General features: G+C 39.1%; 1 protein-coding gene across 10 annotated transcripts; it reads right to left on the bottom strand.

Moving 5' to 3' along the window:
- Positions 1-1,489: 1,489 nt before the first annotated feature.
- LOC132828915 (cold-inducible RNA-binding protein-like) lies at positions 1,490-26,436 on the bottom strand. Of its 10 annotated transcripts, none has more exons than XR_009646176.1 (8): positions 14,024-14,109; positions 13,335-13,444; positions 12,756-12,862; positions 10,077-10,218; positions 9,722-9,803; positions 5,629-5,705; positions 5,091-5,179; positions 1,490-2,343 (listed from the first exon to the last, which is right to left on the bottom strand). XR_009646176.1 is itself a non-coding variant. In XM_060846116.1 (7 exons), the coding sequence occupies exons 2-6, from the start codon at positions 13,432-13,434 to the stop codon at positions 9,152-9,154; spliced, it is 483 nt and encodes a 160-aa protein (XP_060702099.1). In that variant the 5' UTR covers positions 13,435-13,444; positions 14,024-14,109; the 3' UTR covers positions 5,627-5,705; position 9,151. The 10 variants fall into 10 exon arrangements, 6 of the variants coding, with proteins under 6 accessions (XP_060702099.1, XP_060702097.1, XP_060702095.1 ...); XR_009646175.1 differs by lacking the exons at positions 1,490-2,343; positions 5,091-5,179 and adding exons at positions 6,127-6,250; positions 9,151-9,203 and having other exon boundaries at positions 5,626-5,705; XR_009646174.1 differs by lacking the exons at positions 1,490-2,343; positions 5,091-5,179 and adding exons at positions 6,127-6,250; positions 9,151-9,206 and having other exon boundaries at positions 5,626-5,705.
- Between the last annotated feature and the right edge of the window lie 1,212 nt (positions 26,437-27,648).

Here is a 27,648-nt window from a genome sequence, read left to right on the forward strand (position 1 = left end):
ACATAACATTTTACAATCAGACAAACCTGTACATTTCATTAAGGGTTTATGCAATGTTATGAAAGCCCAAGACTTTCATATAGATTTGAATGAAACAAATCACTATTACTTACTCCCAAAACTTACATAAATCCCTATCAGCTCAAAACAGCTGTTGATAACATAAATACCACCAAACGTTCATACGATGACAATATGATTGACATGATCATGCAATAATTCTTTTTCAAACTTACCTACATTCACCTGTCTCTAATCTGGTTTATACAATCAAATCAAAGCTACCAGTGTTTTCCAAAATTACTTTATTCAGTAGTAAATTTTCCCATATGCAAACTTCCAAAATGTTAGGGCAAGTGCAAGCTAATCAAAAAATTGTATGTGATGTACATATTTGAAAGGCAATATTAATGATTTTTTGCCAATTACACACAGAACATAAATTACTTTCAATTTGTTTGGGCATATTACATTAAGAGGTTTTAATTATTTTCTTTGTTTCTAGCTCATATACGACAAGTAGTAATAAAAGGTTGATCAAATCATTTTTAAAAAGGTGAATCCCTGGTTGAATTGCTGGACTCTTCAAGCATTAAAGTACTTCAGTTATCTGTAAACATGAGTGGGTAATTCCTCATAACTCAAATGTAAAATGATCTGAGAAAATACCCACTTACAGATTTTGTTAAAAATTTTGAAGTCTGTGAAAATAATCTTGGAAAGATAATAATACTGTCAACATGACAAAAATACACTTTTGGAAACAAAACTCTTTTCCAACCACCAAACGACTATCATCAATACAGCTGTTTTTCTCAGCAGGAAATAATTTTCCTTCAATGTCATTTGATATTGAAGAGCAACCAACAGTTACATACTGGCAACATCATGGGTTTCGCTATTTCATCATAAGACAGCACACTTGGCAATTGATAGGTGGTCCTTCTTCTACCTCGAAAATATAACTCCTATTGCTATACTGTCCAGAACAACACAATGAATATGCCTAGGGGGAATAATGTATGTTAACATTTGATATTGCAATCTTTTACAGGGTACAAGAATCTGAAAGATGATCATGGCATTGTTGGCAAGACTGTCCATTTTAATTGCTTGTTGGGTAGGGTTTTCCTCAGGTGAGCTCCAAGCTGGTACAAACTGGAGAAGATTAGCATCTGTCAGAAACCAGTCATGCACGCTGGCAAGAATTCTCAAGAGCTATTAATTAACCATCCAACCCAAGCCAAAACTAACCTCAACTACTTGTGTCCCCACAGTACAATATATTTGCAAACATTTGATTCATGCAAGCACTAATTCTAAAAATGCACAACTTTAAAAGTATCAATCTGTTAAGTTATCAGTTACTACATAGTCCAACCTGTCACTTAAAGGAATAACCACAGACCTGAATTTCAACATTGTGTTGGCTGGAATTATTAGGAGGTAAATATCAAGTTTTAGACATTTCAAATCATAAAACAGGTAGTTTTGTTTCAAATATTTTATTGAACACTGTAAAAGAAATAGTTTGTAATTGCACAATCTTCCATTATTTCCTCTGGCTCCAGCAGTTAGTTTTGCAGTAGTTAGTATTTTTTCCAACTAGGACAAAGTGAGGACTGCAGATACTGGAAAATCAGAGTCGGAAATGGTGGCACTGGAAAAGCACAGCACGACAGGCAACATCAGAGGAGCTGGAGAGTCGAAGATTTGGGCATAAGCCCTACATTAGACTTACATCTAAAATGTCGACTCTCCTGCTTCTCTGATCCTGTCTGACCTGCTGTTTTCCAGTGACACCCTTTCAGACTTGGTATTTTTACAGTATCCTCTGCCTGCAACCACCAACCTTCAGATCAAATACATATTTTATCATGAAGTTAGAACAAACAAGATACTGAACAATAAAAATTGGAAAAACACATGTGCAGATTTCTACTACAAGTAGAAATGTTCTTGAGGTTAATGCAGATCAGCCAGGTCTATGCTGCATGCTGATAGCCAATGTCTGTAAGCAATAATCTCCTTGTAAAAGGTTAGCTGCCGTTCAGGATGAGAAATAGAAGTACGAAAAGTAAGTCAACCTCTCAGGTATGCGCCACTATTTAACAACATCATGACTAATTTGATCTTAAGTCTCACATTCCACATCCCTGCCCATTTCCCATAATCTTAGGCTCCCACAAAGTTCAAAGTTCCAAAATTCCGTCTTGGCCTTCAAAATACTCAATGATTCTGTCTCCACAGCCTTCTGGGGCAAAGATTTTCAACTATTTTCACTCAACTTGATGGATGAATTGAATAACTCATTGAAGAATAACCATCACTGTGAGACTGTACCTAAAAAAAGGATTAAAGTTTTAACAAGACAAGAAATAAGAAAACTGGATTGAAAGGGAAAATGTTAGACTATAGACATTTCACATTTAAAACAAGTCAACATAATTGAACAGGATGATAATACCGTTTATGACACTAGACGCTACAACAGAGAATTATGCTTTAAAAATATGATCACAGTGTACTGCAGGTTCAACACCACTGCTTTAATATGATACACTGGAGAATATTAGAAAATACTGTTAGGATCTGCATGGGTTAGGTTACCATATCTCTACAACTACAAAACTTAGACACGTACAGCACGGAAATCAACCCTTTGGTCTAACTCATCCATGCCAACCAGATATCCTAAATAAATCTAGTCCCACTTGCCAACATTAGCCCCACATCCATCTAAACCCTTGCTAATCTTCTATCCATTCCGATGCCTTTTGAATGTTATAATTGTACAAGCATCCATCACTTCCTCAGGTAGCTCATTCCATATACACACTACCATCTCCATGAAAATGTTGCCCCTCAGGTCCCTTTCAAAGCTTTCCCCTCGCACCATAAACCTATGCCTTCTAGCTTTGAACTCCCCCACTGTGAGGAAAAGACCTTGTCTATTTATCCTATCCTATCCCCTCATGATTGTATAAACATCTAAAACCTCAACCTCCAAAGCACCACTGAAAATAGCCCCAGTCTATTCAGGATTAGATTAATACTTACAGTGTGGAAACAGGCCCTTCGGCCCAACAAGTCCACAGCAACCCGCCGAAGGAAAACCCACCCAGACCCATTCCCCTACATTTACCCCTTCACCTAACACTACGGACAATTTAGCATGGCCAATTCATCTAACCTGCACATTTTTGGACTGTGGGAGGAAACCGAAGGAAAACCACGCAGACACGAGGAGCCGGGTCTCTGGCGTTGAGAGGCAGCAGTGCTAACCACTGAGCCGTTCAGTCTCTCCTTACAACTCAAACTCTCCAACCCTGGCAACATGCTTGTTAAACCTTTCCTGAGCCCTTTCAGCTTCACAACATCTTTCATATAGCAGGGACACCCAAACTGCACACAGCATTCCAACAATGGCCTAAACAATCTCCTGTACAGTTGCAACATGACTTCACAATTCCTATACTCAATGCTTTGACCAATAAAGGAAAGCATACCAAACGCCATCTTTATTATGCTATCTACCTGTGACTCCACTTTCAAGGAACTATGAACCTGCAGCCTAAGGCATCTTTGTTCAGCAACACTCACCAGGACCTTAATAGTAAGTGTATAAGCCTTGTCTAGATTTGCCTTTCCAAAATGCAGCACTTCAGATTTAACTAAATTAAACTCCATCTGCCACTCCTTGGCCCACTTGCCCATCTGATCAAGATCCCACTGTACTCTGAGGCAACTCTCTTTGCTATCCATAACACCTCCAAATTTTGGTGTAATCTGCAAACCTACGAACCATACCCATGTTTACATCAGAATCATCTCTGTAAAGTGGCGCAATGCAGTGACCCAGCCAATACTTGTGGCACATTGCTGTCTCAGGGCTTCAGTCTGAAAGGCAACCATCTACCACCACACTCTGTCTTAATGAAATATAATAGATTACTACTTAAAGTCACAGAGACATACAGCACCGAAACAGATCCTTCGGTCCAACTCATTCATGCCAGCCAGATCTTGATCAGATGGGTAAGTGGGCCGAGGAGTGGCAGATGGAGTTTAATTTAGTTAAATCTGAAGTGCTGCATTTTGGAAAGACAAATCGGGACAAGGCTTATACACTTAATAGTAAGGTCCTGGTGAGTGTTGCTGAGCAAAGAGGCCTTGGGATGCAGGTTCATAGTAATCTAGGCCCATTTGCCAGCACTTGGTCCATATCCCTCTACACCCTTGCTATTCACATACCCATCCAGATACCTTTTAAACGCTGTGATTGTACCAGCCTCCATCATGCCCTTTAGCAGCTCATTTCATATACACATCACCTTTTACATGAAAAAGTTGTCCCTTAGGTCCCTTTCAAGTCTTTCCCTTCTCATCCTAAACCTATGCCCTCTAGTTCTGGACTCCCCAACCCCAGGGAAAAGACCTTGCCTATTTACCCTATCCATGTCTACAGAAGTTTATAAAACCATGAGAAAGTCACCCTTCAGCCTCCGACACTCCAGGGAAAACCTCCCCAACATAGTCAACCTCTCCCTATAGCTAAAACCCTGGCAACATACTTGGAAATCTTTACTGAATTCTTTCAAGTTTCACAACATCTTTCCTATAGCAAGGAGACCAGAACTGCACTAAACATTCCAACAGTGGCCTTACCAATGTCCTGTATAGCCTCAACATGACCTCCCAAATCCTATTCTCAATGCTCTGACCAATAAAGGAAAGCATACCAGATACCTTCTTCATTATCCTATCTACCTCCAACTCCACGTGCAAGGAATTACGAACCTACACTCCAAGGCCTTTTTGTTCAACACCACTCCCCTGGACCTCTCCATTAAGTGTACAAGTCTCCTCTATTTTGCCTTTCCAACATGCAGCACATCACCTTTATCTAAATTAAACTCCAACTACCACTCCTCAGCCCACTGGCCCATCTTATCAAGAGCTATTTATACACTGAGGCAACCTTCACTGTTTACTTCCATTCCAATTTTGCAGTGACTCTTCAACAGAACTCTACTTAATGTTTTACTTTTTATACAATAGGACTTTTTCCATTCAGCTCAGAATCTTACCTCAATAATAAAATCAAACATTTATACATCCAGTTGTTTGATAATATCCACAAAGTTGATCTTTCATACATATTATTATCTTGGATCACCTATGGACATAACAAACTTTAACTGTAACGTATATTTTTCATTTGACAAGGAGGTACTACAAAGATCGACATAAAATGTGAATTCAATGGCTGCCTGGACAGAGGGAGACTCTGAAAGTGCTCTTCTAATATATTTAATACTAGTATAAAGTACACAGCAGTCTCTGATGCATTTAAAGTGTGCCTCTAACCATTTTGAGCCTCAAAGTAATTTTCCTTAAATCACCAATTTTATTTACTTGGCTCAACATGGCAAGGCAATTTGCTCTTTACTGAAAAGAAATCTAAAAGTGCTAGGTTAACCAAGGGACAACGGCACTAGTTTAAGCCTTACTTCAATGGAAGTAAAAGTAGACAGACAATTTAGGAGCCAAAACATTTAATCAACCTGTCTCAAACTTAAAACACAATTACATATGCAACTTAGTGAAAATGTGAATCAAACTTACCCCCACATGCTTTCCTCTGCCTTCAGTGTCAAGGGGCAATCAACATCATTATTCACTTGAAATCACGCAGATTCATTCTGCAATATGAAGAGAGACTATTAGTTATGTTTGGACATTTAGAACAACTCAACAAAATGAAACTTTCAGGCTTAACAATTTAATGTAATTTTTAACAATTTTCAGAAAAAAGTCACAAGGCAAATCCTAGTTAAAGGAATAAATTGTGCCACTAATGTTATAATGTCCAATTTCTTTTAAAGGGATTTTTTTTTTGAGTACCCACTGTTATATGTCAATGGAATAGAATACCGCAAGCAACTGAATGAATAGATCAAGGAATAAAGCTTTATAGTAAGGTTTGGCGTGGTGTTCAATTTTATGAATTGGCTTCTGCTAAAGAACTAACCCAATAAAATAAATGAAATTTCACAAGCACATTATTTCAGTCTTTTGAATGAACAGTCAACAGAAACTGCCTATGAGAGTAAAAGGAGTTACCTCAAATCTAGGACTATATCCACATATGCACTTAGCCATGTGCTGTTTTCATCTCAGGTTTCATTGAAGAAGGCACAGCACTTCGTTCTCCATGGCCATTTCTTTCCAAATGTTAGCAAAGATCCTTAGAAGTTGTGAAGCGTTATAAAAATCTTTAAATGGACTTGAATACCTTTCTGAACAGACATTTGCACCTAATTTAGCTGTGCCCAATTTTATAGCAACAGAGACAGTTTGTGAAATGTTGATAACTTTTATCCTGATGTTTCTGATAACTGAACTCTTTAAAAAAAAAGAAACTTTCATACATCATCCAGCCGCTAGTAGTAGTATTATCACGTCAGCCATAAAGTAGTAAGTTTTGGAATGGAACTTTTCCATTTGGTAATCAATTATTCAATGCAAGTAGGTCACAATAAAGCTATCAGTTTTTGAGAAACATGAAAAGGGAAAAAAGATAAAAAAAAAACAAAATTCTTCAACAGAAAGACAGCCTTTTGATAGCTGGCACCAGAAGTAGCTCTTTTCAAACTAATATGTCAACATTCCCCATTCAAAATTTACCCTTTTGCATAAAGTAATGAAGAAAATTACCACTACAAACATAAGCTATTTATAAGACCATAAGACAAGGGAGCAGAAGTAGACCATTCAATTGGAGTCTGCTCTGCCAACGAGATCATGGCTAATCTGATTATCCTCAACTGCACTTTTCCTCATAACCCTGCTTTGAAAACAATGATCTAAAATGAAAGGCAAGTACAACAGATTCAACATCCAACCTAAGGAATAATTTCAAATAACCAATAATCGTGGCAATTACCTCAGGCATGCCAGTTACTTGGGAAAACTGGAACTGTAGTAATGATTAGAATGCAAACAACTGTTGAAAAGGGACCATTCTGATTTCAATTTAGGTCAACTGATTGATACCTTATGACAGTGTGTTATATTCTATACAATAAAAACATTACAATATAGAGTATCTGAAAAAGCCTTTGCCACAGGTTGCTCAATCCTAAACTGGCAATCATCTCATCAATTAACTTTCAAACTAAGGAGGGCATCAACTGTGGTTTTATATTTATAATTGAATAGCAATTAAAGACTTTGTTGCTTGCTCAAACTAGCTCCTAATATCACCAATTTTTAAAATTGACCTTCCAACTACTTTTAACATTACAGGATTGCAAAATTAATCTATACCTATACCCTTTCTACTACATCCCATCCCATAAGAATCCAACTACAGAAAGATCAGGGTTATGAGTCACGTATTTTGTTTAATGAGGCTTCGTGAAGCCTGTTTCAGTACAAAAGGTCAACTCTAAACCACTTGAACATACAACACAAAGAAAGCCATTTTCAAATATTTCTCATCCAATACATGTCAATTTATAAAGGTACATTGCTCAGGACTTCATTTGTAAATTTTGAAGAATTTGGAACATGATTAACTGATTATTTACAGTGTACAGAACTCTTGAAACTACTGAAAGATGCACAAAAGTCCAATCACAAGTTAAAAATGAAGCCTTTTATCTTCAGCAGTATCAAGACGATTTGAGAGACAGAGGACATCTTCCGTTCCAATGTTGCTTTCCTACCCTGCTACACTAAAGGAACGTTTCAGATGACATTTTTTTAAAAATGAAACAAGAATAAGTGGCTATAAAAGCCTTTATTTCGAAACAAAGACCACAGCTTGTTCAGCTTCTATAAAACATCAGTTTGCTTAGCATAAAAATAGATTGAGAACACACTATAAGCCCCTTTTACATGTTTGTTTTACTAGAATTCCAGTCAACCCCGCAACTTCATTTCCAAAATAACTAGACTTTACAGGAAGTATTTGAGCAAAGACAAAAACAAGATGGTTCTAAAGTAAAATGAAAACCTCAAAATATTACTAAGAAAAATATTGAGGGCTCTGCCATCTGCCTGAGAATGCTTATTATTTCATTGTTTAATTCCAATATTACCAAACCAACACTTAGTGTGCATCCTCATGTCAGAAGCTGTCAGGCTGTGATTAACAAGGCCAAACTGAATTACTACAAGTCAGTGAGAATACAAGCACACAATACGAATCCACGAAGCTCCGAAAATCTTTATAAATACAGCCATAGGAAGGACGATCTTGAGTCAGGAAGATTTATTTATTCGTTGTGTAGCTGAGAACAAGAAGCAGGTACAATGTAAAAAGACTGCAATAGTAATCATAGCTTCTTCTTCCTATTGCTAGATCAGTGTTATGGACTGAATTGGATCATCTTTTAGAGCTATCAGGCACAGTAGAACATTACCCGAAGATTATGACGTTTGAAGTTTATGGCATTTGTACTTCCAAAGTAAATTCAATCTCACAATTAATACATTATGGGAAGATAACAGGGGACTGGGTCTGAGATTTTCAAACTACATAAAAGTATGGTAAAGATACTCAATGCTTTAGAGATTTAGAATACATGCTGCTTTCTTGGTTTTAGTTCAAGACTGTAGTGCCTATGATTAGATGGGAGGACAAATCTGTTAAGTTACCTGAACAGATGGCAATAAGAATGGCATGCAGATTAGGAGCTAAAAAGTTTAAAAGGCCAGGATCAAAATGGAAAAGAATGCACTAAACTATGGCAGTATGAACCAGTTTGACAAATATTGTGCTACTGCAGTTAATTTATACAACCTAGTAGCAGGGATTGAGTACTATGGTACAGCACAGACCAAGAACCTGTTCTTTCAATCTGCAAGGCCAGAACCTACCATTAGTAATACTTTCCGCCCCAGGAGATGCACTGTTGAGTGGTACAACAGGAAGAATCAATATTACATTGTACTGAGCTTTCAGTATAGAGATTATGGTTCTATAATTCAAATTGTGTGGACAATGCTGAAATGCACTACTGCACTGCACAGTGCAAATAGACTGCTTACCAAAATAACTACATCATACCAGAAGATATGAAGTGTAACCCCAACCCAATAAATTTTTACTTAAAACTTTTCATTTTTAACGGCACCTACCTTAACTATCATAACTGTCCCTGTAGGAACCACCGCCGCCATAGCTCCCTTGACTCCTAGGGACAAACAAAAATCCCTGTAGTGTTTTCCAGATCATTTATAGTCATAGTCATTGAGTTGTACGGTACAGCACCTTAAACCTATGCCCTTCAGTTTTTGACTCACCCACCCCAAGAAAAAAAACCTTGGCTGTTTACCCTATCCATGCCCCTCATGATTTTGTAAACCTCTAAGGTCACCCCCAACCTCCGGCGCTCCAGGGAAAACAGCCCCAGCCTATTCAGCCTTTTCCTGTAGCTCAAACCTTCTGGCAACATCCTTGTAAATATTTTCTGCACCCTTTCAAGTTTAGCAAAATATTTCTGACGGTGGGGAGATCAGAACTGAAGACAGTATTCAGAGCAAATAGTTATTTATAAAAATATTCTGCCAATCATGGGGACTTGTGACAGTGGTAATGTCCCAACCTCTGGATGGGAACACCTGAGATCAAGTCCCATCTGTTCCAGAGGTACATGGTAACAGGATGAGTTGAAAATATCTAAAACAAATAACGAAGAAACATCTTCACCTATCTCTGTTATAGTAGTCTCTTGATCCAGAATAACCACTTCTTGAATCATATCGTGCCATGTACCCTCTATCTCCTCCACCTGCATAAGGATACAAATAATGAATTTAATTAAACATTCATTTCAAACCACATTAAACATAACCAAATGGTCACTATGAGCTGAAAATAAGTTATTCTAAAACTGCTATACATTGACCAGAAATACAGTAACTTCATTATTATAAAAAAATCAATAATGTAACAAATAAAGGGAGCAGCAAAAAGTCTACACAGCAGTCTTTTCAAGATCAGCTGAATGTAGTCACTGAAGTGGTGAAATTCTTTTAAAAGTATAATTGTTAATGTTTCATACCTCTAGAAAACCCACGGGCTCTACGCCCAGATCCTCCACGGAAAAATCCACGACTACTTGCATTTCCACCCCTGTAGCCTCTGGACCGTTCTCCAGAGGATTTTCCAGCTTGATCTACCCTAATCTGACGCCCATCAACAGACTGCAAAGAAAAATGACATCTTAATTATTAGACGTCAAATGGCACCACTTAAGAAAGTTCCTGCATTTTTAACAATGTTCAGGATACCCTGAAGTGCTGAGAGAGCACAAAGGAGTCAACAGCAAAAGAGAGCCATTGGATCTCTTAAGACCTTGGGATCAGTGCTGGGACCCTTGCTGCTTGTTATGATTAGATTAGATTGAGATTCCGTACAGTGTGGAAACGGCCCTTTGGCCCAACAAGTCCACACCAACCCTCTGAAGCGTAAACCACCCAGTCCCATTTCCCTCTCACTAATGCACCTAACACAATGAGCCAATTCACCTGACCTGCACATCTTTGGACTGTGGGAGGAAACCGGAGCACCCGGAGGAAACCCACGCAGACAGGGAGAATGTGCAAACTCCACACAGACAGTCATCCAGAGGCTACAATCGAACCTGGGACCCTGACGCTGTGAGGCAGCAGTGCTAATCACTGAGCCACTACGCCGCCCGTACGTTACCAACTTGGGATAGGAGTTTGAAGGTATGATTGCAGGTAGTGAGGACAGTGTCAGGCTATGGTCCGATACTGATCATCTGGTAAATTGGACAGAACAATGGCAAATGGAATTTAATCTTGTTAAGTATGAGGACATGCATGTTGGGAGGTCTATTAAGGAAGGTAATGAATGGAAGGTCCCTAGGAGTACGGAGGAAAAAAGGGACCTTGATGTTTATGGCATTTGTACTTCTAAGTAAATGCAATCTCATAACTACTACGTAAAAGTATGGTAAATATACTCTCAATGCTTAAGGAATTTAGAATACATGCTGCTTTCTTGGTTTTGGTTCAAGATTGTATACCTATGATCCTTGAAGATGTCAGCACAGGTAGACAAGGTGGTGAAGACATACTTGCCTTCACCAGCCAAGCTGTAGAATGTATGAACAAGAGCTCTTGTTACACCCTTGTTCCATCTGTGGCCTAACCAGTGTTTTATAACATACGCAATTCTGGTCACTCCACTATTGGAAGGATGTGAATGAACTGGACAGGACGCAGAGGAGATTGACCAGGATATTGCTGGAGATGAAAATCTTAGTTATGAGGAAAAACTGAATACGTTGGGTTTGTTTTCCCTGGAGCAGAAGAGGTTGAAATATATCTAATCAAAGCATAACAAATTATGAAAGGCACAAAGTGCTGATTATGAGAACCGTTTCCACATGCCAGATGAATCGAAGACCAGCGAGCATAAGTTTATGGCAAAGAAAATGTGGTTTAGAGGGGATTGGAGGGCGTAGTTCATGCACAGAGTGGTAGAAATATAGAATGTGCTGCCTGAGGCTGTGGTGGAAATAGGTATTCTCGCTAAATTTAAGAATCTAAATGAATACTTAAAATGTCATAACACAGTAGGCTGTGGACCCAGTGCAGACAAATGGGATTTAGTATAGTTTGATCTTTGTTGGTCAGCATAGCAGTGGTGGACCAAAGGGCTTATTTCTATACTGTATGAGTATGACCTTCTTTACATCAAGTTATGACTGAGTGTTTTTTCTTGCGTGAAAAGTGCAATCATTACCACATGACAGGGAATTACAGCAGATGGTTTGTAATTATTGAAAAACATTAACACTTTATTATAATAGATATCCAAAGGCACCTGACAGAATTGCAATAAGACAAAAATTAACAACATAAAACAGATGAAGCAAGTTCAGAGGAGGAAGATAGGGGAATGATCAGGACAGCATTGGAAAACTAGAACAAAATATTTTAGATGCTGGCAATCTGGAAAACCAGAATCCATAAGTAAAAACATCAGGTAACAGATTCTGGAGATGATTTCACCAAGTGGGTCAAGGAATGGGTAGAGTTGGTGGGGCATTACAGGTGGAAGTATTTTATAATAGATACATGATTCAAAGCTGAGCATCAAACAGAACACAAACTTGTAATGTCTGGTTAAACTAAAGACAGTTTCTAGGAAGTGAGACCAAATGGCCAAGGAACAGAAATTTTCCTTAGTAATACCAATGGGGAATAAACTTTTAACTAAGGAATCCTTACTCTTCTACTTAAGTTCAAAAAACACCATCTTATCCACCTATGGGGTTAGACAGGGTATTAGATTAGACTTACAGTGTGGAAACAGGCCCTTCGGCTCAACAAGTCCACACCGACCCGCCGAAGCGAAACCCACCCATACCCCTACATTTACCCCTTACCTAACACTACGGGCAATTTAGCATGGCCAATTCACCTGACCCGCACATCTTTGGACCGTGGGAGGAAACCGGAGCACCCGGAGGAAACCCACGCACACACGGGGAGAACGTGCAAACTTTAACATCTGATCCTAGACACAGCACCTTTGATATTGCTCTCTCCATATTATAATGAAGAGTCACCCTGGATTATGTGCTCAGGTCTCTGGAATAGTGGGACAGAGAATAGCATGAATCCATTTCCTAGGCTAAGACAGCAGATATACCACTTATGACACCTTAATTGTGAAGTTTGCAGAAACAATGGGTATTTAAATGTACCTTTCCATTCATAGCTAACATAGCATCCTTTGCATCATCAGGATTTTCAAAGGTGACGAAACCAAACCCTCTTGACCTCTGTGTCTCCCGGTCCTTAATTACAATAACTAAAGCAGATAGGGAAAAACAGTTCATGTTACGAAACGCCATCTTATGACTGAAACAGTTTAAAAACATTTACAGACTATCACAGAATTACATCAAATTAAAGAAACAAGCCATTTGACTCAAACTACTTATGCCAGTACTTACAGCAATAAAAGGTTTTTCTCACTACATATACTGCACCCTCCCACAATAACTCATTTACTGCTGTCCTTCTTCAATTACCTGCCTCAGCACCAGTCAACAGAGAAATGATCAACCTGTTTAAGACTTTAAAATTAAGGCATCAATGCTGTGGTGGATGCGTGCACTTTAAAAAAATTCCACTGTTTCATTCTATACTGAAGATGAAGAATGTAAAGGAAAAAAAACACTTCTAACAAACTTCCAAAGATGTCCATTCGAAACCAGATCCCACTTAAGTGATGTCAACACAGTGCAATTATATTTAGCTGCCCCACACCAGATACTAACCTTCGGAGATCTGCCCATATTTGGAGAAGACGGATTCCAGGGACTGTTCGTTCGTGTCAAAGTTAAGACCACCCACAAAAAGCTTTCCTTCGTCAGACATCTTGCTTTACCTATGTGGGTAGTAAGTGAAGAGTAAAATTAGGTCTTCTTTTGTATGGTGGTAGTGTAAAAAAGGGGTCGATTGGATGGAGACAGTTTGAAGGAGGGGATGGTAAATAGGCAGTTTTCTGCTTTAGTAAATGGTTTGCGGCACATGGAACACTTTCCTCCCCCGACCTACCCAGCAGATCCAAAGCCAGCTCGGTTTCTCCCCACCTCGCAGGGAGAGAGAGAGTGCCGCAGTGCGGCACGATCCGGGTCCCAGGCAGTGGCCATCTCCGGCCGGCCTGGCTTTGTGGGGCCGCCATTTTACACACACCACCAACCTTCATCAGTTATAACCAACAAACACCTCCAAACCGCTTCATCAATTCTGACCACCCCGCCACACGTTTCTCATCCAAGCGTATTTTAGCTTCAAAGACGACGGTGGTTTGCGCGCCGCGCTTCCATTCGGGATGGAAGCCGATGGCGCACATTCACACGGCATTCCCGGCCGTTAGTGATTCCCCCGCCCTGCGGCAATAAACGGACCGGCCATCCCACCCTGTCACCGGGTTTGACCCGAACCGTTAGCGCGATTCACTCACAACGCCGAAAGTGAGCGAGCACAAAGCCCCGCAGCGGCCTTCAACTGACTTCAACAGAGTTACATACAAAGCTGCTGAGAGCTCCGGGACGAAATGAGAGCACGGCGCGAGGGGCTGCGATTTAATACTGCCCCCCCCCCCCCCGGCAGTACCCCGGATTCAGTCGCTCTGCGCATCCTCTCAGCCCTTTCTCTCTATTTCCTTTTACTGAATGAAACCTCTTCAGAGCAGCTGCCAACAGCCTTCCAGGTTACAACAACCGAGGGAGACGACAAGCAAAGCGCCAATTTAACAACTTTATTTACAGCTAACAATTCAATTGCAACAAAGGAGGTCTCCTTTCTCTTCTCGACAACTAGAAAATAACACGAAAGATTCTAACAGCCTAAAGCATTTTGCGGGGTGGGGAGGTTTAACAAACAGCCACTCACTCTCAGCTCTTCGAACTCGCTCCGCTATTCAAAGTTACCAAAGTCTTTAACAATTTTCGTATGCTTAAAAACGTGTAAGACGACAGGAATCAATTCTTAAACCTATACATTTCCATTTCGAACTCCACATTACCAAGGAGCTGAGAACTCAAAAAAATCACTACCTGCCGGAAAAGAAAAATCAACGTACCACTGGAGGCTCAGATTCAGACTCCTATTTCTAGACACGATCATTCCTTGTTTTCAAAAAAAGTACAAGGACTCTTATTGTTCTGAGCTCCAGCAGTATAGTTGCAATCTATTTAACCCTTAGAACATCCCAACACAGTACAGACCCTTCGGCCGTCGATGGTTCTACAGGTCGGTGCAACGATCTGAAGCCCATCTATTCTACACTACTCCATTTTCATTCATATGTCTATCCAATGACGATTTAAATGCCTTTGAAGTTGGGGAGTCTACTACTGTAGCAGGCAGTGCGTTCCACACCCCTACAGCTGAGTAAAGAACTCATCTCTGACATCTGTCCTATATCTATCACAGGTCAATTAAAAGCTATGTCCTCTTGTGCTAGCCATCAGCATGAGGAAAAAGGCTCTCACTGTCTATCCTATCTAATCCTCGGATTATGTTGTATGTCTCAAGTAAGACCCTCACAACCTCTCGAATGAAGTCTTTAAGTCCCTCAACCTTTCCATGTAAGATCTCACCTCTACACCAGGTAACATCCTCATAAATCTCCTCTGAACCCTTTCCAAAGCTTCCACATCCTTCTTAAAATGAGCTGACCAAAGCTGTATGCAATACTCCAAGTGCAGCCGCATCAGAGTTTTGTACAGCTACTGCATGACCTCATAGTTCCAAAACTCAATCCTTTTGCCAATAAAAGCGAACACACTGTATGCCTTCTTAACAACCCTATCAACCTGGGTGGCAACTTTTAGGGATCTACATATATGGACACCAAGATCTCTCTGCTTGACACTAACAAGAATCTTACCATCAGACAGTACTCTAGTCCTGTTGCACCTTTCAACGTGAATCACCTCACACTTTTCAACATTAAACTCCATTTGCCACCTCTCAGCCCAGCTCTGCAGCTTATCTCTAACCTGCAACATCCTTCGGCACTATCCACAACTCCACTGACCTGTCATCTGCAAATTTACTAACCCTTCCTTCTATTCCCTCATCTAAGTCATTTATAAAAATGACAAACACCACTAAATATTTATTTAGCACTTCCCTTTTTCCTCAGACTCCACACACAACTTCCCACTACTATCCTTAATTGGCCCTAACTCTTTCTCTTGTCATTCCTTTATTCCTGATATACCAATAGAAAGCTTTAGGGTTTTTCTAGATTCTACCTGCCAATGACTTCTCATGTACCCTCCTGGGTTTTCTTAGCTCTCTCTTTAGGTCTTCCCTGGCTAACTTGTAACTCTTAAGCGCCCTAACTAAGCCGCCTTCTTCCTCTTGACAAGAGATTCAACTTCTTTAGTAAACCAAACTTTCCTCACAGTCCAAAAGAATACCCAGTAAAACTAATGAGACTGCTGCTTCAAATTATCTTGTACATTTCAAAATGGATAGCCAGCAAGGCCAATTCATTAATTTTCCAGTACTACTGTTAGTTAGCTTGTTTTCAACCTGTGGGCTGAAGACCTTTGACCCCAGGAATTAGTCTGGTGAATCTCTTACGATCTCTGTTTTCACCGAGACAAGGATAAAAATTGTACACAACAGCCCAGGTGTACTCCAAGCAAAGTATCCTTGCTTCTAGCTGCAATCCTTTAAATTAAAGGTCAACTTCCTTTGAACTTAAAGTTGTCTTTCTATTTAACAAATTCTCTAGTTGCTTTGGATATACAAATTACTTCATTTCTTCAGTGTTCCAGATACTAAATCTTTGCAAGCTCATTCCAAAATTCTTTTTAAGTGTGATCCCAAGCTGAAATTACTTCCACCTAAATTTTGCCATCCATCAAAAACAAACATTAACTCCCATATACATACAATGATACTTTGAGAATAGAATCCACATAATCCCCATAGTGTGCAAGCAGGCTGTTTAGTCCATCGAGTTACCACTGAACCTCAGGAGAGCACCCCACCCACATCCACATCTTCGGATTGTGCGAGGAAATCAGAGAACCTGGGGAAAACTAGACTCTTTGGGAATGTACAAACCCCACACAGTTGCCAGGGGGTGGAATCAAACCTAGGTCCTTGGCTCTTTGAGACTAACCACTGAGTCACTGTGCTGCCCAAAAGCTGGGGCTCAAACACGGATCCTGCAGTACCTCATGAGACACAACTTGTCAACTTAAAAAAAATGTTCTAGGAGAAAGTGAGGACTGCAGATGCTGGAGATCAGAGCTGAAAATGTGTTGCTGGAAAAGTGCAGCAGGTCAGACAGCATCCAAGGAGCAGGAGAATCAATGTTTTGGGCATGAACCCTTCTTCAGGAATGAGTCGTCTGCGCCAAGCAGGCTAAGATAAAAGGTAGGGAGGAGGGACTTGGGGGAGGGGCATTGAAAGTGTGATAGGTGGAAGGAGGTTAAGGTGAGGGTGATAGGCCGGAGAGGTCAGGAAGAAGATTGCAGGTTAGGAAGGTGGTGCTGAGTTCGAGGGTTGTGACTGAGACAAGGTGCAGCAGGTAGTGAAGAAGGCTAATAGCATGCTGGCCTTCATAACAAGAGGGATTGAGTATAGAAGCAAAGAGGTTCTTCTGCAGCTGTACAGAGCCCTGGTAGACCACACCTGGAGTACTGTGTGCAGTTCTGGTCTCCAGATTTGAGGAAAGACATTCTGGCTATTGAGGGAGTGCAGCGTAGGTTCACGAGGTCAATTCCTGGAATGGTGGGACTACCTTACGCTGAAAGACTGGAGTGACTGGGCTTGTATACCTTTGAGTTTAGAAGGCTAAGAAAGGATCTGATTGAGATGTATAAGATTATTAAAGGATTGGACACTCTGGAGGTAGGAAACATGTTTCCGCTGATGGGTGAGTGCTGAATCAGGGGACATAGCTTAAAAATACGGGGTAGATCATTCAGGACAGAGATGAGGAGAAACTTCTTCACCCAGAGAGTGGTGGGTGTGTGGAATGCTCTACCCCAGAGGGCAGTGGAGGCCCAGTCTCTGGATTCATTTAAGAAAGAGTTGGATACAGCTCTCAAGGATAGTGGAATCAAGGGTTATGGAGATAAGGCAGGAACAGGATACTGATTAAGGATGATCAGCCATGATTATATTGAATGGTGGTGCAGGCTCGAAGGGCAGAATAGCCTACTCCTGCACCTATTGTCTACTGTATCAGAGACTGAGGGGAGACCTTTAGAGAGGTTTAGAAAATCATGACGGGCATGGATAGGCTGAATAGACAAGGTCTTTTTCCCTGGGTTGGGGGTGGGGGTGGGGGGGGTGGGGGGAGGAGTCTAGAACTAGAGGGTATAGGTTTAAGGTGAGGGGGAAAAATTTAAATGGAACCTGAGGGGCAACGTTTTCATGCAAAGGGTAGTGCATGTATGGAATGACCCGCCTGAGGAAATGGTGGAGGCTGGTACAATTACACTTAAAAAGCATCTGAATGGGAAGGGTTTAGAGGGCTATGGGACAAATGCTGGCAAGTGTGCCTAGATTAGATTGGGACGTCTGGTCAGCACGGACAAGTCTCCAAATCATGGTCAGCATTCTCAAGACACACTACGTGAACCACCATGCTGAAACACCAACACTGGGATTGGTATGTGTTTCATCTGATAATCAAACACGGGCTGAAGTTACAAACTTTAGTGAAAAAGACTTTCATAGTTTGAGTGAAAATTGGTTGACACTTGTTATCCAACATACATGAAGCTCAGTCAACATGATATGCACCCTTTCCTTCACGGCTTCTATGCTTGATCTAGCAAGATGGGAGGGAGCAATATTTTACCAAAGTTTCTGGCGTTTGCCTTCAACTTACATCTCCATTTAGCTATATCCTGTCCAATTTGTAAAATGTTAGCATCTCCTCCCTAAACCTTAACACCTGGCTTCAATTTTAAGGTTGTTTAAATCCTGCCTCCTTGACTAAGCCTCTGATTACCAAATCAAGACAGCAATTCTTCACTATAGCATGCAAACCATGTCAAATAGCCCTAGGAGTAAGACCAATAAATTTAAAAAAATGTAGCACTGACAGCTTGTAATATTTGCTATATTAAAGATGTGAAAAAAGGAAAACAAACAAAATTTCCAAAATTGAGAATAGTGATTAATCTTCTCCATTTTAAAGCTTTGCCAATGACCCAGACTTTGCTCTGCAAAGCAATGGATTTTGCCAACAGCCTAGAAGAAATCTGGTTGTAAAGTAGCAATTTCTGTGCCGCAGACTTCAATTTTCCCAACAGAAATTTTATATCAGGCACCACCTGCAACGTAAGCAGTCAGCCATTTACAAATACAGGACTCCTTTAGCATTGTGTCAAGTCAAATCGTTTTAATTGACAATTTTGGAAATTTAAGTACATATACTGTGATTCTTTGTCTTCTTATAGAAAGCCAAGTTTGGTAACAGCATCACAGTATGCAGATTATTGGTTATTATAGAGCAGATGAGGACAAAACAGTTGAGGGAATAAATAGCAAACTCCTGTTTTATAATCCTACTATAGCTCCATATTTCATCTAGCCTTTTAATGCAATCGGGGAATATTAAAATAATAAGACAAAATGTGATAAGCAATATCCTTCATGCAGCAATTCTATGTAATAATATTAGAAAGGAAGTGTGTTCAGTTATCCTTCCAAACTAGTTCATGAAAAACAGCAATTTTCACAGGATCTCTCTCAAACTCGTATTCAGCACAGAAATAAGTAGCAGGTTGATACATTTGGTCAGACTTCTTGCAAAATTACTTTGAACGGTTTAAAGAGATACATTTATTTTCAATTTAGGCAAGTATGAAATTGACACTGAACACATCATAGTTTCGCTACTTGGTTGATTGTCATTTTTACAAAAGGCTTTTGACTGTTGACTAAATCACATGGATACGCGAGGAGATTCTCAACACAGCTGTTCAATTCCATGTTTGGCTCCAATGCTAGGCTCAGCTGAAACCAATTTCTGAATAAGCTGGAAATGAAAATTCATTCTAAAAATTATGGCAGGCATATTTCTTCCCCCTGTTTCACTAGCAAGCCAGAAATTATTCAACATTCCTAACAATCCTTGAACAGATGGTAAACAAGGTACTTTCAGAAGGCAGTTAAGAAAGCGTCATGGATCTGTAGTTACACATAAGCCACACCAGGTGAAGATGACAGATTTTCTTCCATAAAAGATTTCCTAAACTAGTTGGACATTTGCAACAATTGTAGTTGTGGTCACCATTACTGAGACTAGTTTTAACTCCAGATTTATTGGTCAAAGTTAGACTTCAATTAGGTGTAGGGGGATATGAATACATTTTCCCTAAAAACTAGGTTAGATCGCTGGATGTCGAGTCTAGTTACCATGTTACTTCCACCATAACAGGGTATTTACTTTTGTCACGTCATGGCAGAAACCAGAATCTGCAAGTATTCAGTGTATCCTCATTATAACCAATTCAGTTGTCCCATCAGACCAATCCTAATGTGCTTGGCCCTTGTACACACAGCCTCTCAAACTGCAGATATTTTGACATTTAAATTTTACTATAAAACTGCAGTACTAAGTAAAAAGAGTTACTATAAGTCGGTCTAAAACTTTCTCGTGAAAGTCTAGTTTAATCAATCCTGACCTCAAATGATTACTGTGTAATGAAGATGTGGATGTATTGTACCTTTAAGAAAGCTGGTAGAGCTACCTGACAGCACCAAGTGTTCTCAATAAGGTAACAATGTAACATTTGGTCAAAAGTTAAGTTAGCTGGTTGCCTGGAAATGACAACAGATTTGAATTAGACCAGTTTAAATTATATCCTGAAAAATACCAAACTTCAATCCAGTTTGAATTTAGTATATTGACAATCTTAAAAGCCAATGACAATCCAATGCTTTGGAGTACAAAACTGGGGAAAACTGAACAGTTGAGAGGAGAACTGCCAAGCCACCAGCATGTAAAAAGACTGCCTGAAATATAGCTGTGAAGCAGACTCCCCAAGAAGAAAAGACAACAGAAATTCAGACAAAACTGAAAGCTGCTTGTTTTGAGATAAGTGTTGTTTTGTAAATCTTAATTGGGAATTTTTTGGACTAGTATTACAGAAGGGAAAGTAAAAGATAGGTTAGAGGAAGAAATTATAAATAGTTGTTAGTTAATTATTCTGTTATACGTTAAGAAATAGAGTTGTTAATTTTTACTTTAACTAGTTCTTGGCCTATTGAATTTTCACAGATTACTGCACGGAATAAATCTTGTGTGTTTCTGGGCCAAATTAATCAGGAGGGTTTACTAAGTAACACTATGCTTTGATCCCACAAATATCTTACCCCTTGAAGCCTGCAGGATTCCTTTCTATCAACCAGTAAGAGTAATACAGTATGGAAGCAGACCCTTTGAACCAACTGGTCCATGCTAACCACTTTTCTAAACTAAAGTAGTCCCACTTGCCTGCGCTTGGCCCATATCCTTCCAAACCGTTCCTACTGATAACCTTATCAAAATGTCTTCTGAATACTAATTGTACCTGCATCTACTTTCTCTGGCAATTCATTTCACACATGAAACAGTGTAAAAAGTTGCCCCTTATATCCTTTATAAATCTTTCTCCTCTCACCTTAAAAATATGCACAATTTTAAACTCTCCCAGCCTCGGGAAAAGATGCCGCTCATGATTTTATAAACTTTAATAAGGTCACCCCCTCTCCTCGCCCCCCCCCAATCTCATACACTCCAGTGAAAAATGTCATGATGTTGCAGTCCATTTTTATCTTTCAAACTGTTAAAAATTGTTTTTATGCCTAAAAGCAAAGTTCTCTTCAGTCATTGAAGAATTAGCTTCTCTGATAACAAATGTTTACAATAAAGGAATTAAAAAAAAAGAGTTCAAAGCTCTCAAAAATTTCTGAAATGTGTCTACAAGAAAGCACTTTCTACCCCCCCCCCCCCCCCCCAATGACTCTGCATATAGTATTCAATTCTAAATACACCTTTACCCATCTTATACCGTTGTTACAACCTGTAGTCAGATCGGTCTTCCTAATATGGCAACCTTGTGATTGGAAGTCCATAAGACAAAGGAGCAGAAGTTAGCCCATTCGGCCCACCAAGTCTGCTCCGCCATTAAATTATGGCTGAAATTTCTCATCCTCGTTCTCCAGCCTTCTCCCCGTAACCCTTGATCTCTATGGCAATCAAGAACCTATTTCAGTCTTAAATACACACAATGAGCTGGCCTCCACAGCCTTCTATGGCAGTGAATTCCATAGATTCACCACTTTGCTTATCTCCATCCTAGGAGGTCTTCCCATTACACTAAAGCTGTGGCCTCGGGTCCTAGTCTCTCCTACCAATGGGAACATCTTCCCAATGTCCACTCTGTCCAGGCATTCAGTATTATGTATGTTTCAATTAGATCCCCCACTCATCCTTCTAAACTCCACCAAGTATAAACCCAGAATCCTCAAACTTAAGCTTTAATTTGCTGGGAGCACTCTTGTGAACCTTCTCTGAACATGCTCCAGGATCAATACATCCTTCCTGAGACATGGGGCCCAAAACTGCAAATGTGGGCTGATCACAACTTTACAGAGCTTCAGAAGTATATTCCTGCTTTTATATTCAAGTCCCCTCAAAATAAATGCCATCATTGCATTTGCCTTCCAACCAATTACCAAACCTGCAAGTTCACCTTGAGAGAATCGTGGACCAGAACTCCCAAGTCTCTTTGCACTTCAGACATCTGAATTTTCTCATTTATAAATTAGTCTATACCTCTAGTCTTCATACCAAAGTGCATGACCTCACACCTTCCCACATTGTATTAATATATCACTCTTTTGCCCACTCTCCAAACTTGTCCAAATCCTTCTGTAGCTTCTCCAATGCTAACCACCCCTCTATCTTCGTATAGTCTGCAAATTAGCCAGAATGCCCCAGTTCCTTCATCTAGATCATTACTGTATAAAGCAAAAAGTTGTGGTCCCAACACCAAGCCTTGCGGAAAACCACTTAGGTTGCCATCCTAAGGACCCTTTTACCCCCACTCTCTGCCAAGATAGGCAGCCTTCTATCCATGTTAGCATCTTGCCTCTAACACCATCTTACTCAGTAGCCTCTTGTGCTGCACCTTGTCAAAGGTGTTCTTCAAGTCAGGTAGATAGCATCCATTGGCTGTCCTTGGTCTAACCTGCTCGTTACTACCTCAAACAATTCTAGCAGATTTGTTGGGCATGACCTCCCCTTGATGAAACCATGCCGACGTTACCATATCTTACCACTTTCAAGTATTAAGAAATCTCATCCTTCACAATGGATTCCAGGATCTTACCCACAACCAAGGTTAGGCTTATCGGTCTGTAATTTTCCAACCATTGCGTTAGTCTCTTTTTAAACAGGGGTGTCATGTTCATGATTTTCCAGTCCTCTGGGACCCTCCCCGATTCTAGTGATTCTGAAATATCACCACTAATGCTTCCACTATCTCTTCAGCTATCTCTCTTAGAACTATGTGGTGTAGACCATCTGATCCTGGTGATTTATCCACTTTCAGGTCAGTTTTTCTAGCAAAGAAAACAAAGGATGGAAAATTTGTGAACCATTAAGTAATTTCATGGAAGGGTCCATAAATTATGATCTTAATTATTCCAGACAGGAAAAGAAAGCACTTCACCAAAATAAAATGCAGATGGAGACTGGCCATTCCCACTCCATACTTGTCACCCAAACTGAAACTTTACACAGACCAGAACTGGAACCATATTGCCGGCACTGAAACAGAGAGGTTGACAGATCAGAGTGTGCCAGGTTAGCGAAATACAACCTGTACTAGCAAACAGAGTTGCAGCATGACAGTATTATTTCAGAAGCAAAGAATAGAAAAGGCAAACCAACATACATATAACATCTGCACTGAGAACAGAAGTGGCCATTTTTGCCTCTTAAGACTGCTCTTTAATAAAATCTGACTAACTTCAAATCCCCATCTACCCCTGAGAACCTTTCACTCCCTTGCTTACCAAACATTTTCGACCTTTGCTTTAAATATTCAAGAGACTCTGCTTCACTGCCTTTGGATGAAGAATTCTCAATGTTTAAAAAAATTCCATTTAAGACCAGTGACTGCTAGCCCAGATTATCCCAGGGTGTCTCAGTGTCATTTCAAATAAGTCACCTCATTCCCAGTTGATATCAGTTTAACCTAGCCTCACCTTGCCTCACAATGCAATCCAAACACTCCATATGTTCATCACAAACTTTCTCAGAACAATTTTTGCATTTACATCTTTCCTTAAAAAGGAGAACAGTACTGTATACATGACACTGGTGAGATCACGAGTAATGTATAACTGAAGCATAACCGTCCTGACTTTGTATTAAATTCGCTTCACTATAAACAGAACATCCCATTCACTTTCCTAACTTCATGTTGCACCTATTTTAAAAATCATTTCACAAAAATAAATGTATAATTTCTTAAAAATGAACGGCAAAGTATACTTTTTAATATTTCTGTTGGAAAGCTAGCAGAGTTTGGATTATTTCTTAACAAAAAGACTTGCAATTCAGGGATAACAAAAGCAGACGAGCATTATCAAGTAAATGTCATGTCAAACTAACTAAACAGCTGAAAATTACTTTCTCTCTTTATAAGCATTATCCTATTTGTACGCAAGTAAGGAATACCACTTTCAGAAAATCAAATAGCAAAGCATTACATAACTAACAATACTATTTCAAAAACAGAACAGACATGGTATTTAATTGCAACCAACTTCTTTCAAATGTTTTTATTATACATGCATACACACACACACACACAAAGTCAAAGTTTTCTCAATTAAAACATTGGCAGGTGCCAGCTTTGGTCAGTTTGACAATGATATGCAATAATATTAGCTATCATAAACATAAGTAGTAATTCTCACTGAGTACAACATTTACCTGGAACCAAAGTACTTTAGAAATAATTATGCTAACTGTGCAATCATGTGTAACAAAATAAATCTGATGTTAATTCAGATAATTTGGCTTTTAGATGTCCGGAAATATTATCATCCAGATGCTACTATTCTAGTTAAGATTTTTTTTTGCAGAAACTTAGTCGACATTTCATTACAACAATTACGTCTGATCACTTAACTGTCAGTGAAAACACTAACTAAATTCAACTAAATTTAAAACATTTCATTGACAGTTCTGAATACATTTCCATTTTATTTTTGCAGTTAAAAAAGTCTTCATATACAATATTCCAGGGATGTCAAGTCAGAATTGGTTTAATAGTATTCAACCAATTGGCAGATCTTTGCCCAGGGATTGGTGCAGAGAATGAAGGAAAATTCACCATAATTTTTAAAAAGTACGCACACACTTAGTTCGAAATTAGCAAATTGTATATATATTTGCACCAACTTTTCTTAAATTGGGATGAGGACTTGGTGAACTCAATACTAACTACCATTCTGAAAAAAAAATTGTATCTCCACAGATTTAATGTCTAATGAAATAGGAGGGAAAAAAAGACACATGCTGAACATAAATTTAGTTCAAGCAAAGTCATGTCAAGTTACCTATATCTATGCTAACAGTACTTTGTCTTTTTCCCAATAGTAGGATCAACCTATTAGCTAACCTGAAATTAGCTAACACAGCAAAAACAGAGATAATTCAATCAAAAGTACTTAAGAGCCAGATTCAAGAAATGGTTAACATAATTTCAAAACATTGATACGAGGTAGTAGTTAAATTAATCCAGGCTTTCAAAAATTGAAGAACTAAACATGAGTGGATCTCGATTTTACGTAACCTCAAATTACACTTTACTATTCAATGGAATACTGTACAAATCTTATAGCTTGACGAAACCATTCAAGGATCAACTCATAACACAGTATACTAGAACAGTACAAGCAATGAGTTAACAGAAGCGGGAAGATTCGAAAAAGAATGAACACCCATGTTTTACCAATTAGAACACGAACATGTGTACTCAGAAGCATTCAAAATCTTGAATTGGGTGAAAGGAACATATGGATTCATTACTTCTAAGGAAGGCTGAGATATAAACAAAACATCACATTTCCAAAATGAAGAAGTTTCTCCTTCCTACCCATCCGATTAGTTTACACCAGTGACAAAATTGCTGATAATTGCAGTCAGGATAGATTAAAACCACACAAACATATGGAAATACAAATTATCTTATCAAATACACCAAAGATCAGCACCAAAATGATGGACTCCCAAATATGATTTGACACTATCTACATAGTCAACATACTGCATGGAAAAGGGAACACTGACAGGTGATAAAGCATTGACATTTAAAACTAGGATGCTAGTTTCACAATTAGAACAGTAAACAGATATTGTAAAAATGCTCTTTCTCCAATTTTCTGTTCTATTCTGAAAGTAGGAGCAGAAGACCATTCAGCCTGCTCCACTATTCAATAAGTGAATGGCTGATATTTGTTCAAACTCTTGTATGCCTGTCTTGAGCCCATCTCCCTTAATATCCTTGCAAAACAGCATCGACTGCCATTTGAAGAGTTCCAAGCTTTCACTACTGCGCGCGCGTCCACAAAAGTGCTTTTTAGCATCTCTCCTGAACGGCCTGGCCCTAATTCTTAGACTATGCCTCATTCCCTAGTTCTCGAGCCTTCAAATGCAGTTGTGCACAAAAATTTAATTCAGATTTAATGTCAAGCTTACACTGGCTAGATGTTTAAAATTATTGCAAATACTTACAGTATACTGCATTTTGAGAGAATTCACCTCCATTCAAAATTTAAATGATAATCTTCTTAATTCTGTTTCTTCATTCTGTAACAGAAATAGTCACCAAGTTATTCCTTTCTTACATGTCATTTTAATATTAATCCATTTATTAATTCTTTACCCAAGCATAACATTCTACTTCAGCAAAAAAAATTTGAATAAGTCAGCAGAAAGCTACTCCAACATTTTCTATAGTCCTTGCTTTCCAAACGTCGTTTAGCAAATCCAAAAAAATTCAAGTACTATTTGCACAATTGAGAAATTTGGGCATATTTACAAGTATAATTCGTTATGAATGATTAAACACTAAATGTTTATTTTCCAATTTGAGAGATGAATTAAAATCAATACAATCTGCTACATTTCCAAATTGTATGGGAACTCTGCTGGTATTTCAAATCCCAAGAGTTCCTCCATTCCATCTTCCAGGTGAAATTAGCAAACCATAATTGTTAAGTGCAGAAAACAATTCAATGACAAATATGCTACTAAATTAAAAACCAAGAAAAAAAAACTGGAGTTGTTGCTTGCGGTATGCTGGATCCCAGACGGAAATCTGGGGACCTTGCAATCCTCCAGTTTAGAAATGCATGCTGTACAATATTAGGAATAACCTGTTATGAAGAACTGGGATATTGATAAAATTGCTGAAAACACAATTTCTCTTCCTTCCACTTATTGGTTGACCTTAATATAGTTATTGCTGGAGTTTGGCAAGTTAAGGTCTAGGATATTAAGTGGACATTGTGACTTCAATAGCCTTTCATTGATCTTTTCATCCAATGGCAACAAGGCAACTTGATTTGCGTGCATTTTACAAAATGAGGATTGCAGTTTGCTTGAACTGATTAAAAATCAATCTGCATGTTAAAGGAGACCAAGGAGGAAATTCACTCAAATCTATTCCAAGTACATTGCCAGAACATTTAAAATAGATCAGCTTAACGAAATGGGAAAGTGGACATTGTACGAGAGCAAAATGAGTTACCTCAAGGCTATGATTATGTCCACTGACGCATTAGCCATAACCAGCTGAAGTTTCTTTGCAGGAGGAACACGTCATTCTTCAATGTCACTACTTTCAGCAAAGCTAGCAAAAATCTTGATATTGTAAAGTATATGAAATCTTTGACAGGCAGATAGTATGGGCTGTTATCTTAATTCTGTAATTGTTGCACAAGTTTTGAATATTAAAGGACAAAACAACTAAGTAGGGTATACTTTCAGATACGATAGTCTGAGAAAAGGTTTTATTTAAAAGCCTGTTGTAATGATAT

Source organism: Hemiscyllium ocellatum, chromosome 28, assembly GCF_020745735.1.
Source record: "Hemiscyllium ocellatum isolate sHemOce1 chromosome 28, sHemOce1.pat.X.cur, whole genome shotgun sequence".
NCBI lineage: Eukaryota > Metazoa > Chordata > Chondrichthyes > Orectolobiformes > Hemiscylliidae > Hemiscyllium > Hemiscyllium ocellatum.